This window comes from Saccostrea cucullata, unplaced genomic scaffold (assembly GCF_032062105.1).
Source record: "Saccostrea cucullata isolate Sc308-1 unplaced genomic scaffold, CSIRO_AGI_Scuc_v1 ctg2306, whole genome shotgun sequence".
NCBI lineage: Eukaryota > Metazoa > Mollusca > Bivalvia > Ostreida > Ostreidae > Saccostrea > Saccostrea cuccullata.
Genome location: NW_026918830.1, coordinates 1 through 21,138, shown reverse-complemented (window position 1 = coordinate 21,138; position 21,138 = coordinate 1). Strand labels below are relative to the sequence as shown.

The 21,138-nt window shown below is 30.7% G+C and overlaps 1 protein-coding gene across 1 annotated transcript in view; it reads right to left on the bottom strand.

The window, feature by feature from the left end:
* LOC134271867 (multiple epidermal growth factor-like domains protein 10) overlaps positions 1–21,132 on the bottom strand; it is a 58,692-nt gene extending 37,560 nt beyond the window's left edge. The window contains exons 1-4 of the mRNA XM_062754082.1: positions 21,006–21,132; positions 19,661–19,798; positions 19,415–19,552; positions 19,123–19,263 (exon numbers count right to left, since the gene is read on the bottom strand). Coding sequence (XP_062610066.1) covers positions 19,123–19,263; positions 19,415–19,552; positions 19,661–19,784 — 403 coding nt within the window. The 5' untranslated portion in view covers positions 19,785–19,798; positions 21,006–21,132. The remainder of the gene's footprint in view (positions 1–19,122; positions 19,264–19,414; positions 19,553–19,660; positions 19,799–21,005) is intronic.
* Positions 21,133–21,138: the final 6 nt, after the last annotated feature.

Below are 21,138 nucleotides of genomic sequence, written 5' to 3'. Positions count from 1 at the left end.
ATAGGATCTATGAGAGTGCCTGTGTTACATGTACAAGTGATTCTTGTTGGTTCAAGAATAATGTTTGTTAATCTGCAGCTTTCCAAAATTCTATTTACTTCATGTGAAGTATTTAGTTTTAAGAAAATTGCTTAATGGTAACTGAATGGTGGTTTAAATGTTACTTTAAACCACCATTAAGGACCTATAAGGCAACATTAAACCAAGCTTAATGGTTGTGTATCATCTTGTGTTTGTTTGTAGTACACTAGTCTTTGGTTCATATACATGTAAAACGGATAAAGGAAATGAGATTATTCAATGTTTCTTGAAAATAAACACTGAATATCTCTTACAAGTTTGAACGTTACACTATTAACAAAATTATATGGTTATCGGTATTAAAATAAATTAATTATGAAATACAATAACAAGTGCAATATGTTTGATATATTTTATAAAAACAATTCTTACCATGCTCCAAATATTCTTTGTGTGCACTGTCCTACCTGGTACGATTCTAATGTAGTAAATAAGTATGTACAACCGGTATCGATACTGGAAAGATAGAAATTCTTCTGTTAGACTTTGGCAAAATATACAGTACTTCAAGGACAGTTTTATTGATTTATTATCTAATTAAATAATTGAAGTATTTTAATCTCAACAACTTAATTGAGGATATTTTGCGAAGAATAATGAGATTCTAATGCAATTTTCATTAAAAGAGGGTTTGAGCTGAAGCTATGACTTTTTCTATTTTTCACAAATCAATTCTTTTAAAACATTTTCCACGAAAAATCTTTTTTAAGAATGAAAATTTTAGTAATAAAACAATAATTTTAAGTGGAAGAGGGTTTTTTCATTTCAAAATAAGAGAACAGAGAAAGTGGGATTCATTTTAGTAAAGATGGCATATTTTAAGTGAAAGTGTTGAAAGCTATTTGGTTTATTTTATTTAATACTGCAAAAGGAAGCAAAATGACTAGTTATACATACTTATTATCAATTATTAAGCTGATTGATTCCTGATGTAACACGTAATACCTTACCACAAGAACCTTTTGTTGCAATACAACTAGTACTGTGATACTCAATCATTGACAAATATATTTTTTACTTCTGTATTCTAATTGTCTGCTCTATAAATCGTTGTTCATAATTTGTATTGCTTTCAAAATATGTAAATATTATTGCTATAAATTTTAACTAATTTGTAAAAGCCAGAATTTTCTTCCAGGCACGTGATTTTTCTGGTTTTTATTCGTAATACATGTATGTAAATTAAACACAAAATAATTTACTTATATTTCTGTACTGAAATAGGGAAAACAAAATACAGCTGGTAAAAGTGGACAACATTTCCAGTTTAACAAGTCTTCACTGATCCCTTACTTTTCGGCATTCTCTGAGTTTAATTTAGAACCTCTGCGCAAATTTTGTAGAAAATTCGAGTGTAGTCTATGTTTTACGTAAAGGTCATTTTCGTTGCGCCTCATTCGGAACAGCAAGTTGAGTTCATTGTATATTTTTATTTAAAAAGATGCTTTATAAAAAAATTTATATATAATAGGTTTAAAATAACAGTTATTATCTTTACACCTAAAGAAAAATGAAGATTTTGCAATAAAGTTCATTGTTGACAAAAAAGAAGGGATGTTTGATTCCTAAAAAGTCTACGTAAAAAAAATCATATTTTTTATTGCTGTTTGCTTTAAATATGTTCTTAATATAAAATACAATTAAACCTATACTGACATGAAATTTATGATAAAAAAAAAATTAAAACACAATGATTTAATGCAAACTCTCGTAGCTACACGACTCATCACAGTATGAGTTGATATTAATCGAGAATATTTATATTTGCAAATGTTTTCCATTATATGACACTACTGGAAGCAATGCGTATCTTTAAATGTATAAATACCAGTACGGGGTCAAGAGGTCATAGATGTGCATATAGATAAACGTTGGACGTAATTTCTCTGTGACGTCATAAAGGACCGACGCGCGTTCAGTCGATTACATACATGCCGTTGGGTTTGAAAAATAATGCATTTCGCACGTTTTAAGTCACAATCAGGCAAAAATAATGTATGTATAAGTTACAAATGTAAATATAAGTAATAAGTTATCATTTTTAATCATCTATCGCGCTATAAATATCGGTTGGTACGAGATTAAGTTCATCATAAAGCCCTTCCGGCTTTATGGAATTTAATCTCGTGACCAACCCGTATTTAGATCCCGATAGATGTTTAAAAATGATATCCTATTCCTTAATTAACACGTGTTTCCGTCGTAGCTGTAAACAACAACAACGTGACTTTTCATGACTATTTTACGATGGAGAAAACGTCAATTTATCAGATACTTTTCTTTGGCATTAGATGTGAGTAAGTATTGATTGAAAAATTTTAAAGTGTTTTAAAGTACATTTATTCAAATGAAAAGAAATTATAGACTATACCTAGAACCTATATACTACATCTATATTCATCATATAGGTCTCTTAATACACCTGTATATATGTACATGATCATGTTTATGAAGGCGTTCGGTGGTTTGACATCGTCGGTAACCCACAAATGATGCTCCTCAATTCCGCAAGTAAGTAAAAGCAATGTCTAGAAATTTCTATGCAATTGACTTATTAAAACGCACAAAGCCTGAAATTATTGCACAGAAAACGTTAAATTTTTTTTATACAAATTTGATACCAACGACATTCCCTAGCCAGTGCATATTATGACGTCATATTATGACGTTATAATTCTGCACTACACGAGTTTATAAGGAACATCAACACAATAGCTTCGGCGCAAGGGCATACTCAACTTTTTTCTTCAGAAACAAGGTATTGTTAGACGCAGAATATTACAATGATTTGTAATACTGCTGCACAAATGTCGACAGTGCAATTGTTTATTTATTATTCAAAAGTTCTGAGTTCAAACAGGGTAAAAAATCACTGATCTGTGTAAGTTTCTAAATTTTTTATCAATTGAGAATGCGCCTAGGATTTGTGCTTATATTTCATTCAGAATTTTCTTCTTTAGCATCCATTGTTACAAGATTTTAGCAAAAAACATGAAAATATTTGGAGAAAAAGTTTTTTTTAATTATGAACTTATTTGACCTTTGACCTACAAAAATGAATTTATTGAGGTCAAATTTTAAGACTATTATCTGATATATGTATTCTATATTCAGTATCACAGCCCCACAATTGACTTTATAATATAATGGAATGCACAAATGTGTGAGGGATGAGCGAAAAACAAGAAATACTTCCTGAATTTGAAAAATACTCTGATGCTTAGCAAACCCTTTAAAGTCATTTTTTGCAGAATTGAAAAAAATTTTATGTGATTAATGTAGTGAAGTATAATGCCCTTTTGTGGGTTTATTCTGAATTTCCTATTTCAATGTGGAAGATCACTGTAAAATTTTAACTTGAAGATTAAAATGTGTCTAAAAATGCAAAACCATTCTGCATTTATTTGACTTTTGACCTCAATTTCCACAAGCAAGGTCAGTCGTGAGATACCTGGTAGTAATGAAATATCATCTCACGAAAATTTCCTACAAAATGGTATGCATTATGCCTAGATTACTCTTTGAATAAAAAAAAGATATAAATTAATTTATTAGGATATGTCAAAAGGTGTGCAAAAACGCTTAAAATCTGCCGGTAGAGAAGGGTTTAAGAACAATCATTTTTGATTATATTTCATCGTACAATAAACAAAACTATATGAAAATACAAAACTTATAAAGACAAAAAATAGCTGTGAAGTGTTCGTAAGATAACAAATTTAAGCTGAAATACTATCTTATTTGGGAAATTTGTAATATATTTTCACAATTAAAAGCTGCACATCTTCACTAAAACAGTTTAGTTATATTCCTTTTTCATCTCAGATATTCAGTTGTAATTATGCTATGAGACATATGGGTGATTTAATTTGAGAACTAACTTAAAGAAGAATAAAACAAAAAAGTCCAAAGAGTACAGTCGGAAAGTGATTTGAAAAATGAAAATCTTGAAGACCTAATTTGTTTTAATAATAAAAGGATTGCAAACAACAAAGAAAAACATCAGAGCATTAGAAATAGAATCGATGAATAAAGAAATACAGTTTTTTTTAATAAAAAATGATTAATTTCTTCATATAAAAGTCAAGCATAATGAATTTTAATATTTCACATATAAATAAGCGACTGGCATCATTCTATTATATATTTAGCAACACAAAATAAAATAGTCAGATATTAAAAAATAATAAATAAAAATTGCAATTAATTAAAATGAAGAAGTGTGCCGGCCATCCAAATGGAACAACCATCCAATCCTTAAACCATCTTTAAATTTAGAAGAATATACACACTGAGAAAATGAATCACAGGTGTTGACAGACCTTTGGGTCATCTTTGTTAAGAACTGTTAGGTTAAAAGTTATACACAACATTTTTTAAATCAATAATGTATTTGTTCGTAATTTTTAGTGTAAATCCTTGTTTATGGATTTTTTAAGGGTTTGGCCTACACTGTACATATCCATGATTGCGAGCATATAGAATATATTTTTATTGTGGTGAGGTCTTGAAAAAAAGAGTCTTATCTTTTGCTTAGGCGTAAAAAAAACTCCCATGCCTTTGTTTAGAGCAATCAGATAACGACTCGGGCTTTTCCGTCAGAAAAAAGGAGAAATTTGAAGTATTTACAATTCTGTAGTTAACTTTACGGTTAGCTACACAATAGATAAACAAAAGTATTCAATGATACAGCGAAATTTTTATCGTACGGATTATCTACAGTAGTTTTCATAGACTGGTAGTTTTCACACACTCGGAGTTCCTCGGGTGGCTCGTACCTCGCACATAACGGAGTCAGACGAGGATTACCGATTGGTTTCAGTTTTCCTAGAATGCACGAATGTGAATCCAAGCATGCGTATTCAAGGACTTTGGACAAACGTAGTTAGTACAAGTTTATCTTTTAAAAAAGATAGGTGAGCTAGCGCCGTGGCAATTTTTAAACACAGAAAGGAGGACCTGTGATCAAGTGATTTATTTTGCTGAATTCTTTAATGTTTAGCAAGGCCGGGGAGTCATAAAGTAATAATTGTTTTGTGAAGTGTATTTTATAGACACATAGGTAAAGAAACGAGAGGGGGTTGTGTTGACCTATTGGAGTTTTGGCGCAACGAACAGAGAGGTGACACTCTATATAATAAATAGAGAAGATGCCGATTGAGGCATTTTATGTGCCGGTTTAAGAATAAAATTGCTTGCCAATGTAACAAAGAAAATACTGGGGAGTTAAAAGGAATATAGAAAATAACTCAAAATGTATGTTGTATAAAGACGTGCTAGTCAGCCTTGTACAACATAAGCAGCCCGAATTCTACCATGCAGTAAGTTTATCAATGTCTTATTCTGAGCGAAATAAATATTCTTGTCCTTTTTTAAATGCCTGTTTTTCAGATACTGAGGTCGAATTTTCTCTAACTTGGCGTAGTGTAGTAACCCTTGGACTTCCGGTCAAGGAACTGTCATTCATGCTTTTGAAACACATGAGCCCGAAAAGTCGTTATGTAGTGTATATTTGCATCTGTAGCTCTCCCTTTTCTTTATTTTGAAAATTTCCAACATAAGCAATGAAAATGCGTGCTTTCAGTTAATTTGAGGAAATACAGGCATCACATCCGGAAGAGAAAGAAGGATATTTTTTCTGGACTTTGGGTACAAGACTAATAATTAACAGGTACAAAACCTTGAAAACCCCAAATATTGTCAATAATTTTATTAAAAATGCTAATATTTGATTTCTGTTCAGGGAGCTAAAAAACCAACTTCCGGTAATGGAATGAAAATCATTCAACCGTTAAATAACTGATTTGGCAAAGTAAAAGATTTCCTAACTTTTTTGGTACATAGTTAAATCCTGTATATAATTTTCACCCCTTAAATTTGGGTGTTGCGTTTCTATTGACGGTGAGTATATTTACCGTCGTACCTTTCTAGCCCTCGGGAAACTAATGTATAGGAGTTATCAACAGGAAATCACTTGATTCAATCTCTCAAGTGAGCTTGAAAGATAAAAAACATGACGAGAGCGAGAGAGAGAATATCAGTAAGAATATACACAATGCTACTTACTCAATTTGACTGAACAAAACCAAGAACATGGAGCAAATAAACCTGCTGCTCATGTTGGCTAGGCCTACCATAAATCAAACCGCCTGATTTCTTTGACAGTGTAGAAACTATTAGCACGGGAGTCTTTTATTTCAAGACACCGCGGAAGGGAAAAAAGTCATCACTAAAAAACCGGAAAAAATATTTCCCCTCAATGCACTCAAAATAAGTTGTCTCTATTGTTGCTTCTGTTGTTTCTATAATTCTTTTTTTTTAATCAGTTTTTTTTATAAATTGTTTTGACAAAATGTTTGTTTTACGTAACAGGCATTGATATTTAAGAACTTTCATAGAAACAATGCCGAGTTGAATATCATCAAATGACCCTAATGGCGTTTTAAAATACTATGAATAAAAGCAATCTTCCTCATATTGAATACTATTTTTTATTGTTGTTGTTGCTGTTGGAAATAGAAAAAAACAATGATTATCATGTTTTAAAACCACATGTTTACTATTTCGTCTTAAATAGATTAAGAATAGATACGTTTTCATTTGAAAAAAGAGTCTTTTATATACCCCCGCTTGAAAAGTGGGAGGGTATATAGTTATCGTTAATTCCGTCCGTCCGTCCGTCCGTCCGTCCGTCTGTCCGTCCGTCTGTTACGCTTTGGGGTACCCATCTTTTATCCGCAACTCCTCTTATACCACTGAATGAAATTTGATGAAACTTTCACAGAATCTTTATTGCATATTGCCATTGTGCACCTCTTATTTTACTTTTTAATCCGACACATATTTTGGGTTTCCCATAGCAAAACATGGACACTGCCATTTATACACATATGGGAAGTGGGGGTATCATTTAGTGAGCCCATAGCTCACAGTACCTCTAGTTTCTATTATAAACATGGGCTGAAAAGGAAGAAAACGAAATACACATAAAAGTAATTTTGAAAATTGCCTTATTTCGAAATTTTAAGAACAAGGTTTTTTTTTTTTTTTTTTTTTTTTAAGGTAGAAAAACGAAATCGAAAATAAAAAAAGAATATAATGGAGTATTCAAAAAGAAGATGACGGGAACAGAAATGATTGTGTCTAAAGCATAAAAAAGCGTATTATTTTCATGTATAAAATAGGGCAGCAGATCAACATTATCTTGCTATTATTTACTCATAGATATTGCAGTCCAACAACATTCTATGACGGACTGAATTTCCTCTGTCTTCTTAGATATTGTCCATTTTTCTAAACCTTAAGAACAAAAAGATTATAAAATCACTCTAATAGTAATTGGATATTTATTTCCTAAACTTTATTTTAAATAAGAGATATATAGTTAAGTAACGGAGGGCAGAAATTGGTATGGTCATGAGTCAGATAAAAAGATATGCTTATCCGAATTTCCTCTGGTCTATTTTTAATGATTACCCCGAATTACATATATTGGCAATTAAGGCTATTAAATTCAATCAAAAATAATCAATTATCATTTTGTTTAATCAAATATGTTAAAAAAAACTTTATATAATACTTTTTAAGGAAATTTAAGGTAAAAAATTTAATATTTTATGTTTTAAAATTTACATTCCGAATATCCTATGATTTTTTTAACCTTAAACTTTGGAATTGATTCTTGGTGTGTTAAACAAATAACCCAATATCGTGATATATATCGTGATATATAATTTGCAGATGATGCAGGAAGTTAAAAATGTAAATACATGTATATCAGTGTTTGAAATAACTTGCGCCCGACTGCCCCAGACGCACAAATTTTGTCTAGGACGAACAGTTTTGCACGTGTTGTCCTCCGGCTTGACGTTTAAAATCTTTTTTTCATAAATTGAAATTCAAATAATTTATAAAACTGTAAAATTAACTAATATTACTGGATGCAAAGTGTAACGAGCAAACGGGTAGAATCCATTAGCATATATATCTGGGATTGAATAGTAGTGAGCTGGACCCATTCACATTTTCCTAAAACAAACTTATAAATGACATTTTTTTCGGGCTAGTACATTTTTAGCAGGGTTCAGGCTAGTACATTTTTAGCAGGATGGCCGGACAACTTTCACTAGCAATCAGCCCTGCATGCCTAGCCAATTTTACAATGAATTTCATGCACTGTGTATATGCATTGATTTTTTTTTTATTTTTTGATGTGCATAACTTTATTTGTCTGGATAAAACAATTACACTTAAGAGTCACCATCCTTTAAAAAAAATAACAAATAAATGCATAATTACAATGCAAACAAAGTTGGTATCAGTTTCAGTACATGTCATTGTGTATAATGTATAAAGGTTCATGTTCGCGGATACGTATTTTTTTCATCTTGAAATGCATGGTGTTTCAATAAAATCCTACCGGTCACGGTAGCCTAGTGGTAGAGCGTTCGCTTCGTGATTGGGAGGCCTGGGTTCGATTCGATTCGATCGCGGCGCCGCGTCATACCTAAGACGTAAGTTTACATAGGTAGTGACTGTTCTTTCGCCAAGCGCTCGGCACTAGAAGTGAAAGTCACGGGTCTTTCGGATATGACCTTAAAAACGTAGGTCCCGTGTCACGGTAGGCTTTGGCAAGATAAAGAACCCCCACTGCTCAATGCCCCTGAGTGCCGAGTATAGGTCTAAATTTGAAGCCCTTCACTGGCATCGGTGACGTCTCCATATGAGTGAAAAATTCTCAAGAGGGACGTTAAACAATATACAATCAATCAATCAATAAAATCCTCAAACAATATGTTAAAAATACTATGTTTTTTTTCAGATAATTAAAAATAGTCGGTATCTATGCCATCAACTATTAACTAAAGTTCATGCGTCTTTAATTTCCCATTCACTTAAATACATAGCATTAATAAACACAGAAAAATGTGAATTCGTAAAATGTTCCAGTATTTATAAATATTCTGTCAATAATACTGTTCATTCCTATTTCAAAGGAGTCACTGTTGGGGCGTAAATATGTGCCTTTTAATTAAAAAATAAAGTTTTTATTCTCAGAGGAATTGTACTCGAACTGTCCTTTTGTATCAATATGTTATATGTACATTAGAAAAGAAAGTAACCATTAAAGAGTTAAAATTGTTTTTTTTTTTAAATGAGAAACAAAATTGAAGAGATTTTGCTGATTTAAAAAAAATACCGTTATTTATTAGAATGAAAATTGTGACTTTTTTACATCTTTGATTCTAGATTAAATCCTGCATCTATAAAGATATATTAAATGATCACATTGCTATATTTACATGTACGAAAAAAGGGTGATGTTAGAATATGTACATTTCCCGATCTAAATAAATATGCTCCAGAGTGGAAATATGCCAGTAATTTATATAAATAAAAACTAGGTTTCTTGCTTTTAATATGGTGTGAAAGGAACTGTGCATTCGTATTTCTTCATGGACTGTGTAATTTATCTATGTCAATGAAATACTGTATGTCAAAAGTGAAGTATTATAATTTTTTACATGTTTCAGCTTGAATACCAATAAGTATAATTAATGATGTTAGAATCAATTATTATGTTATTTTATTATAAATTCATTACGATTGATTATTTTCAAATGTTTATTATCCATAGTTAATAATTAATCATTTCAAAACTATAAAATGTTCCATGGGCTCGTAGGATGGGGCCAGGGGGTGGAAACATAAAGGCTACTTAAGTCTAAGACCCTGCTTAAGAGAGGATGAATGTTAAGTGAAGACATTCGAAAAGATATCCCTTGAATTTTTCTGCATCCTTGATTAAATTGTAAACGAGTATACTTGTATCATAAAACCTCTGCAGTCTTTTCTCCTGACATGCATGGCCTGATACATAGGAGGAGGGGGACTCAAACTGTATTGGAATTTTTAGAGTTTAAATTTCAAGTAGAAAGACAGTCGGTTATCTTGTCTTTTCTGCGATAATAACAGGGTAAGTGTTACAAAATGTAAACTGAAAAAAATTACAGGTGATAAAACGGGTCCCGTTACAACAATAGTCATCGATTAATATGAAGCACAAATCGCCACCTTCTGACCGCGCAGCATTTTTTTTCAAATATTCCGAATAATTTTTAACATAATTATAATTTTGATACGAAATCCAATATAACATAACTAAAACCGATAGATAAGGACGCCAACGTACATAAATATGTATTTAATTAAAACCCTTAAATCTTGGACATAACTTTTAATGCTAAGGGCTACTTCTCCCTTCCTTACATGCGTAATCCTCGTGAAAAGACCCTTCACTAGATACCAAGAATTTTGACCTTTGCATGTGACGTTGTGGGCTGACTTACTTTTAAAGTTTTATAACCTTGGCCATAACTTATGAAGGGTTAGGGCTTTCATACTTCACATATGTATTTTTTTTTTTTTTGAAAGACATTTTATTGGCTATCAATTTACGTGACCTAAAACTTTTCTCTTGGAGTTCTTCGAAATTTCACAATTGTAATTCCAGTGAAGATACCCTACTTTGGGTACCAATTTATTAAATTTGCATTTAAGATAAGTTAAATCTTCACTATATTGCCATTCGGAGCATCAATATTTAACTAACACATCTTATTGAATATAAGTTATACCTGTCTTGCTAATATAAGCTATATAATTCCTTTATATTTAACACTTTGTGTAGCATTAAAGTGTTTTTCATGCATTTAAATTTTGCTTTTAATTAATTTAAACGCCATTGTTGATATAACTATAATTAGCAATATCGATGAAGGCAAATAACATTTAAAGATTTGTCTTTTTGTCTTTTTTGTAACATTTGTCTTTACTCTGATAGCATTTTAAATCTTTCCATCCTGCCTAACATCCTCATTGACACTGTCCTGTCACTCTGTCACATCTACCGGGGACTCCACAATTAATGTTACACGTGTCTTCACAGCTATATACCCATAAAATCCCTCAGTACAACCTGTTTCGGGAAAAAACAATGCTTATATAGGGAATCAATTAATTGAAAGCAGGGGTAATGAGAAAGCATACAAAATTTTCTACCTTGACTAATTCAGTGATACATTATGGCTTTGTATTTGCCGAAATGAGGTCAATTTAGAAAACAAGTTTTCACTAAAAATGAATAGAAACGTGTTAACATTACCAAAAATAAAATGTTTCTATTTTGATATGTTGTATCTGTCAAATTACTAAAATTCCACCACCGATGATGACATATGTGTACATCAAGTAAGCATGGAATTTATCATGTGGTTAAAAAGAATTCAACTAAGATTACATCTACAAAGATAGGTAAAATTTTGTTTAAAAGCAAATATTTTCAATTTTACATGAAATTAACACATTTTCCTCGATTATATACTCTATCAAAGACAGTCATATATAAATGTATCCCAATCGGCCTTTCGTCTGTCATTCGTGACAAAAAATGCAACCGAACAACAATAAGCTGGGTATTCCAAATTCTAAGATTTGTACTGATGGAAAGTTTGTCTTCCAAAATACTTGGTAAGTGCTTCTATTCATTTTCTGGAGTTGACGAGACCCGATCTATACTTGATCTGAGCATACGTTTCAATGCAGGCTCGGTCGCTACATGTATCACTTCCTATGTCTTCGTTCAATATCAATTGCCATGAGTCCTTATAACCACATACCGACCTACACTGAAGTTCATTATTGTAAAGTATTAAAGTTGACCTGATTGTTATTTTCTTTTCCTTGGAAAAAATAGTCCTTATCTCATATGTATATTAAATATTTATTACATTGCTTTCATTATATCTTATATATATATACATATATTTTCAGAATTGAAGATCTTAAGTTTATATAAACAAGTGTTCACCATCCTCCAGTGTTTTGGAGGTCTACGTTTCCTCTGATCCCATTGTGTATTTTTATGGACTTTGATCTTGAATAATGCTCGTTTATAATAATGATAAAAATAATGTTCCCTATGTTTTTGAAGTTATGGTGATAAATATAAAAATATAAACGTAAAAAATGGAATACACTTATAGCACAGGTGGAAATCGTGAATTATAGTCATGAACTGTTTCAGAGAATATGACTTATAAAGCGTTTCTGACTATCAATTGTTGGAGAAAAAAGGACTAAGATGCGGCTTCCGAAGTCAATATTTACGTACATTTGAGTTCATAAAAAGCATAGATGTGAATGTTTCAAACTGTGACAAATTATCTATGCATAAGCCTAAAGAAAAAATGTACTATAGTCATGAGATGGAAACAACAATTGATTTTTTTTCCTTAGAGCTATCTTAAAATGCTTAACAGATTTTAGACTTCGTTTCCTATAAAAGTACGAAAATTGTCAAAAATTCAAATTAAATTGTTATTTTTTTTTTGTTAAATGTTTGCATACATATTTCTCTATTCCGGAACACTCTTTTAAGTGGTCTTTCTTCGGATTCCTGTTATCATCAACTGCTATTTTTATTTTCTCCTTCATTTTAACCTTTCTTCCTTATGTTTCGTATCACACAAATGATCTTTATGACAGACCCTTAAACAAGCTTCCGTCGAAGTATTTATATTCTTTATATTTCCTTGTGTTCTTCCTACATAAGTATACATTTTAAAATCAGATTACACGTTCCTTAAATATTTCTTTTTTGTATTTCTGATATTGTCTAAAAAAACAAAAAATAATGCGCATTTTTTATCCTGTGATTTCTACATTGTTTTCGATATGTTTTGAATATAAGTAAATTAAAACTTTGATATAGACCATTCAGATGATTACAAATATGGGATATATAAGACATATGGCCTTGTGGTATCTTGTCCAAATACTTGGTAAGGTACCCTATTGATATAATGAAATTTGTTTAAGTACCTAGACGTCGATGACAATTTCTAGTTAAAAAATATATTTTTTGAGGAACGTGTCGTCTGACCCTAAATTACTTTTTGAAACATCTGCAAGATAGTAACATTTTCTTGTACCAGTAAAGATATATACTGTAGATCATAAGACTGGAGTTAAGACAAAAGAAAAGAAAAAAATACAATAGCTTTCTTTGCATTACATTGCCTTTTTTAATACACATTTTTTTGTATTATTTTGAGTCAGGCAGAGTTTTCAAATCTTCACTTTTCATATCAGACTCTTAGAATTCAAGGAATGAAAAGCAGTTTAAGTTTTAAGTAAGGAGATAGTAAGAAATAAAAAGGCACGACAATCTAACCTTCATAAATTCATGTTTGCTAAACTAAGTTAAAAGCTTAAAACCCCCTTTTTTTTACCGTACGGTTACCTGAGGAGGTGGAGTGGTCTAGGTAACAGTGGTGTTATTTACCTGGAGACCCCCAATATTTATGATGTCAAAGGTCTATATACACGTAGAATTACACAGGAAGTCTGTCTTTGGTAATCATAACATGTTTCTTGTCTAATTTTAATTCAAACTACTGTACTTGAATTAATCTACATATTTCACTAATTTTTTTGGTAAGCAAATTGCTGTTATTGATATTTTTTAGAAAATATATAATTTTGAGGAAAAATAGTTTTTGTTAAATTTTAATTTTAATAAATGTAAAATTTAAAAAAAATCACAAGTTAAAACTGCATGAAAAACAATCATTTAATTTATATTTGTTTTAAATAAAAGATAAGGAAATAAAAAAATAAACTATTCAATTTTGTCGTCGCATATACATTGAACGCGATAGGAGTATTTTGTTATGTTCTGGCCAACAACTGTGCCCAAAATACTTGTATTCAAACTTTACAAGTCTTTGGATGTCTATAATATTTTTATTGATGTGCAAGATTAATTTTCAGTATCAATCGAGCATTGTTCGTTATCTTCCTTATCGTACAACGAACAGAGACAAACATCAGAGATAATTTGAACAATAACTTAAAATCTCGAATCTCGCGTATTCTCGCAATAATTGTAACATTTCTTTACAACATGGTGTAGATTGCGCTAGATAATTATACAAAGATAAAACATGTGAAAATAGAATTTTTTGTTATCCACACCGCTTGTGCTAAGCAACTTTTCTTTTTTTTATTTAATTCTATTTTGTTTCAATTTAATCGGTATTAATTTCTGTGGACGGTCTACAGGACGACATATCGCGTACAAGTACCAAGATTGAAAACAATTATTTTGTGAAGTCATGTTTTAATCATCTCTCAATATCATTTTTTTAAAATAAAATTACCAACACCACGATTAGGATTTGTTAGCCCGCGTGTACACAAGGCGGAAACATGAAAGTGTTTGAAGCGTGAGCTGACAATATTATCATCAAAATATGCAAATTCAGATTTTCAAGAAGCACAGAAAGTTGGCCTGTCAAATAAATCAGAGGCTATTGTTTTCTTAATGATTGTAAATTTTTCATCTCGAATCGGGTAGATTTAAGGGGCGTCAACTTAAAATTGGGTGTTTAAGTAAGCATTCTTCTTCATTTAAACTTTTTTCCATATTTTCAACTTCCTTTCCGAATAGCAGGGCCATTTTTAACCATAAAACACCTTTAAGAATAATGAATGGAGTTCAAGTCTATTTGAAAAAGTCACGCCCTCTTTCAGGGAAAGACAGTGAAGAACAAATAGAAATTCTGTTGTATCTTTGAAAATTTCCCTCCTACGTTCACCGTCATGGTAAATCAGTCGTTAGAGTTTTCGCCCGCAGTTCAGTAAGTTGTGAGTACAAATATCGGCCGCGGCTGTCTAAAGTTTAAAAAAAAAATGAAGCCTTAGATTATGACATCCCGGGGTTGGGTTGGTTTATAATGGCCAATCAAAGTTATACAGAAGAGTTTAAAGGAAGCAAATCTATTTAAAAATCTTCAGCAAGTTCATTTTTAGTCATATTGATATGAAATCGTCTTCATAAAGTGTAAAAGCTAATTTGCTCAAAACAACCTGATCTCCTGGGCTGGGGTGGGATCAGAGAGATTGAAAGAAGTTTAAAATATGAAAATAAATGTTTTGTTGTTGAATTTATATATAAATGAGAGATGTTGATGTTCACAAAGCAAACTTTTAAACAATTTACATGTATTGCAAGACAATATTGGTTTTTCATTACACAACACAGAATCTTCCAGTAAAAAAAAACAGATGGACGCAAACAAGTGTTTTTTTCTCTTAAAAGGAAAAATATAATATTCTCTTTAGGAATTCATTTTCAAATTGATTAATGTTTAATGGAATTACATGCGAAAAATATAATTCTGAAGAGAGAGAAAAAAAGAGAAGAAAAAATAATAGCATTTATGTAAAGATAGATTTTCAGAAAAAAAACAACAATTTCATGCTAATTAAGATATAAACGGGGTAGATAAAAGAATTATTCAATGATATACAAGATATTATGGGAAAAACAAAAAAAAATATATTTACACAAGACAATCTATGATTGTTCTGAAGAGATTATGCTTGTGAGCTATAAATCAAATATCCCTAAATTTGAAGATACATTTCATTGCTATGAAATGGAAATAAATAAATTGTTGTATAGAATTCATATCCCTATAATGAACAATATGAATAATATATCTCCATTTTAATGTAAACTGTCATAGTGAGAAGGTTTACTCATTTGACCCAGTTTCTGGTAGTCTTTGTTGTCTTCAGATTTATTATTTATCTCTTTCCTTGGTCCAAATCCCTGATATCCACCATTATCATATCCATCTGTCTTGGGTCCCAGTTCTTGGTACTGTCGGTTCTCGCTAATTCTGTCATAGATACCATCAATGGGTGTCGTGTTTTCTAAGGACAACTCTTCCCCTCGCTTCTCTGAATGATTTTGTTCTTGGTCTGTGCCACTTGTACTTTTCCTAAATTTACGAAAAAATAATAAAATCATATACTTTACATATAAGAAATGGATTTGAATTTTTTAAATAAAGTATTTTTTTCAAAACAAATAATCATTTATAAAATTCCGAAAAGAGTTTAAAAATAAATTTCTTAAAGTGGAAGCAAAGCCAGGGTGTGTATCGGATGTGTATTGGTGTGAAGTTGTGTCCGATATAAAATATCAGTACATGCAGTACAATTACCTTCTGAAAACAAAACATAATGTGACAACCACCACAAGGCTCACTAACGTGACCACTGCAGCTCCTCCTTTGATAAGGAAAGTCTTAAAATCTGGCAGATCTGGATCAGACACCTGGAAGTACATGTAGTACATAATTTGGAACAGAACGGATACATATTAGTGATTTAAAGTCCATCTTAAAATCATGATAAATGGAATTCAAAATAAATATTGATAATCATAAACTATTATTATCATTTGGGAATCCTATGGTATCAAATCTTCAATTAGGGACATTTCAAATGTCCTGGGAACTGTTTAATTAAAAAAAATAACCGTATCACGGAAATCATAGAGTTTTATATCATTGGGAAAATCAGAAAAATATTCACATATTGTGATGTCACTTTGTTATCTTTATGACGTAATAACTCTAAAACTAACGTCATAGTTCTTTGTGTGATTCTAAGTCAGGAAGAAAGTGGAAAAAGGTTAAAGGATCATCGTGCATTTAACAGATCTACGATACATTTGAAGTTAGACTTTTTACTTGAATTGTTACTTCTAATCTCAATTATATTTTAGCAGAAGTTATAATGGAAAAACAAGTACATGTAATCCTATTTTACTTATGATTAGAATAACATCTGTCAAGCAAATAAATGTGCTAAAATAATTACACTGACTTTTTGAACTGAAAAAGTATCATCTCTTGGGAATGAAAAAGCTAAATAAAGACAATGAGATATTTCTTGCATTAAGCATTGAAACATCTGATTTAATTCTGATTTGGTAAAGAAATCCTGTAGTCAAAAAATGAAAGATAAAGTCGGTGTTAATAATGTTAATTTTTAGAGTTATCTTGACTTTTTACTAAACTTCTTTTCTTAACAACTGCCGAAAAATGGCTGGAATATATCTGCCTCGGCGTTAATCAATATCAATCAATCAACTTTTCTTAGCAAAATATTTTGAGCTAAGGACAGATGAAACAAACAAATTTTATCTTTGGAGAAGACTTAATATCATGTCACAAGTTTAGAAAAGTGGATAATTCTTTTTTTTCTCCTAAGAATTGGAAAATGAAGTAGACTTTGAAAATATAAGTAATATTTCAGTAAAATTATAAAAGTTGATAAAACACACTCAGGAAAGGTTTACAGATTAGAATAAATTTCAGAATATGTTAACTTGGTGCTGAAAGAGTAATATAAACTTTTAAAAAAAACAGCCGAGCCAGGTGCATTTTATGAGGAAAAGCAAAATGGTATAAATCAGCCAATATAATATAGGATTATTTATACCATTTTGCTTTTCCTAATAAAATTCACCTGGATTGGTATATAATTCAAAAGTTTATACTACATTTTTTGCATCAAGCTAACATATTCTGAAATTTGTTATCACATGTAAACCTTCACTGAGTTTGATTTGTCAATATGTTTTCTTTTATTCAAATATTAGTAATATTTTACAAGTCTACTACATTTTCCAGGTCTTGGGAGAAGGATTTATCCACTTCTCTAAACTTATTTTAAAAAGATTGAATGGGAACTTTATTTCATATACCTAGAATATCATAAGGGAAAATATTCTATAAGTAAAAATGTTTATGGGGGTAAATTGCCATGATATAATATTTAACAAATGTTATAGATAATGATTTAAAGAACTTTCATCTACATTCCCTACCACAAAAAATTGGCTCTAACAATTCTAGATACCAGTTCTTTTCTGTTTTTTTCTCTAAAGTTTTTTTCCCACAAGAATTATCAACCTTCAATATGCGTCAAAAGTCCAAATTTTGAAATATTTGGACAATCATATATGTATAAAAAAAAATAAAGAGTATATTTAAGAATGAATTAGGAATAATTGTAATGATTAAATTATTTAAAAATCAGCTTAAATGCAAGTTTTGTCAATAGCCAGTTTTACTTACCATTGGACACACTCCAGTTACCGTTTTACAACTCCTATTTAAACAATTGGCACTACATGTTTCATTACAATGGTAACCATGGAAACCCCAGACGCATTCTAAATTGGTGAAGGAAATATAATCGTGTTTATATTTACCTTTATTTTTGAAAAAAAAATGACTGTAATATTTTTCTGATATCTGTTAATAATTATTAAAAACAAAATACTTAAAATGAAAAGAAAGAAATATAAAGAAACAGATATTAAAAAAAATTTACAGTCATTTGATTCCTGAAATAGTTATATTACGCATAAAAGGACATGATTTTTAAGATAAAATATACATTAATATACACTTTCTAGTATGGATAAACCAGGTTTAACACAATTTCATTAAAAATTAAATATTTCTTTTTACTCAATTTCATTAAAAATTAAATATTTCTTTTTACTTACAGAACGCTGATGTTTTAAAATTAATTAATGCTCTTACTTTAATTTCACTAATATAGATTATTCGCAATTTTACATAAATATATAATTGCCCATTTTTTCAACAATGATTGTCTGCTGATTAATAATGCAGGGTATATATCATTTTAACTTTTCAAGAATTGATTCGGTCACCTTGTGTTCAGTTGATCCCTTGATATCCTCTTTCGCAGCCATTCAAGCATGTCCCGTTTATGTGATGACATTGTTCGTTAAGACAGACCCCGCATGACTGAGCACAGTTTAGTCCAAATCTGCCTCCATCACATTCTATAGAAAAAAAGTATCTCAAATACAAAACACAGAAAATCCAACCTACTTTTTAATTCAACCTACTTGTTCATTGATTTATGTTCTGTTCATTTTGACCAACACTCACTTTTTAAAAATAAGTAATACCTGTTTTGCTAGTATCTGCTATATATTCCCTTTATATTTACGACTTTGAAAACCATTTACATGTACGTGTTTTTCATGCATTTAATTGCTTTTATTATGGTGAAACTTCATTTTTGATATTATCATAATAAGCCATATTGATGAAGACAAGGAATATAAATTGTATTTACTCTTATCACATTTGAAATCTTTCCATCCTGCCTTACATCCGCCTTGACACTGTCCTGTCACTCTGTCACATCTACCTGGGACTCCACAGTTAGTGCTACAAACATCGTCACATTTATGGCCATAAAATCCCTCAATACATCCTGTTTCGGAATAACGCAATACTTTTACAAGGAATCAATAATAAAAAATAATAGATTTGGTGCAAAGATGCTAAACACATATAAACGTATAGTATATTCTAAATTATTATAACATATTATTTTCAAAATACATCTAAATAGACATTATTACCCTCAGTACACCTCTCTCCGTGGAATCCTCTGTCACATCCGTTCAAGCACGTCCCATTTATGTGGTGACATTGTTCTAAATTTAAACATGGACCACAAAACATATCGCAGTTTTCTCCGTAAGTCCGCTCATCACATTCTGCAAAATGAATAGGATTAAAAGGAAATTGAAAGTTTCACAGGAGAAATTAAAATGATCAATCAATTCTATTTTTCTCTCCCTCTAAAATGATATATATTTACGTACTCTCCTCACACCGTGGACCTTTGAAACCTTTGGTACACCCTAAACATGTTCCACTTTCAATGTTACAATGACCCTCTCTACAGTTCTTTGGACACGATATATTACAGTTGTTTCCATAAAACATTGAGTTAGGGCATCCTAAGAAAACAATCAAATAATGATTATAATAACTCTGTGAATACGTCTGCATACATTTTCAGCATCCCTCAAAATATAAAGTAATGCCCTGTTCACACAGAGTATTAAATTCTAGTAAAAGGTAAGTTACATTGAATCAAATTTGAATCGCATTCACACGGAGAATTTAAAACGTATTAGTTTAATTTAATGCGCATTAAATTACTTTCTTGTGAACGCCAAGCGAAGGTAATTCGAATTGGACTTTAGTTAAGAACTAAATTAAGTCAGAGGGGTTAGGCCAGAATTAAGTCACATTTTGGTGGATAGATATAGGTATATGTCTTATATTTGGTTTAGAAATAACGAGAAAAGTATATCTGTAGCCTCTATGATCAATATATCAAATGGATGGCTCTGCACGAGATTTACAAATGACGTCATAATAGCCTCACTGAATAGCCTTCTTTTAGAAATAAGATTTTAATTTACAATAGTTTTACATCGAGTTAGCTGTGGTGTAAACGCGATTTAAATTCACATTATTTTTAATTTGCATTATTTTACATGTACTTTGCATTAAATTGCTGTGAACTAAATCCTCCACATAAACAGGGCATAAAAAATATAGATTACTTTTCTGCAGATTAAAAACACTCAAAATAACCAAGGCGTTTCTATGTACAACTGCAAATTAGAGCAATAAAGGTCTCCACCTGAAGGAAAATTAAGAAAATCTCTTTTTGTCTCTGTAAATGTATTATTGTGGCATTTCATTCTTATAAAAAAATCATTTTACTATATGGCAATTATTAAAATATTTTTGTTTGATTCAATGACCCACATATTTCAAGATGAGTTGGTAGGCAGGTTAACATTTTTATTTTGCTTTACAGTATTGGACACAAAGACATAAAAGATGTCATAAAACTCAGACTCAGAAATTAATTTATGAAACTATTAAAAAAGTTATGAAAGTTATACAGATTGATTTCTTATTGCATGTAACGCCTATCAAAAACATTAAAGAGAAAGAATACATGTAATATGGAAACTGAAAAAAACGAAAAATTTAAAGCATGGAAAATGATTGGATAGGGGCGATTTTCATGGTCAGTCGGAGTACATCAAACGAATCATTTTATTGTTGGCCTAAAACAAAAGTACTATTGGGTGTGGCACGTGAATATTCCAATGCTTGGGCAAATTTTCCTTGTAATACTCTTACCGTAAACCTCAAGTTCGCAGAGCTCGTTGTAGGCGTATTTAGAATACCCATCAGGGTAGACAACTCTTGGGAGTCTCTCATTGTAGTAGATGACATACCGACCATGTGTTACACATTCTATGGTTACATTATC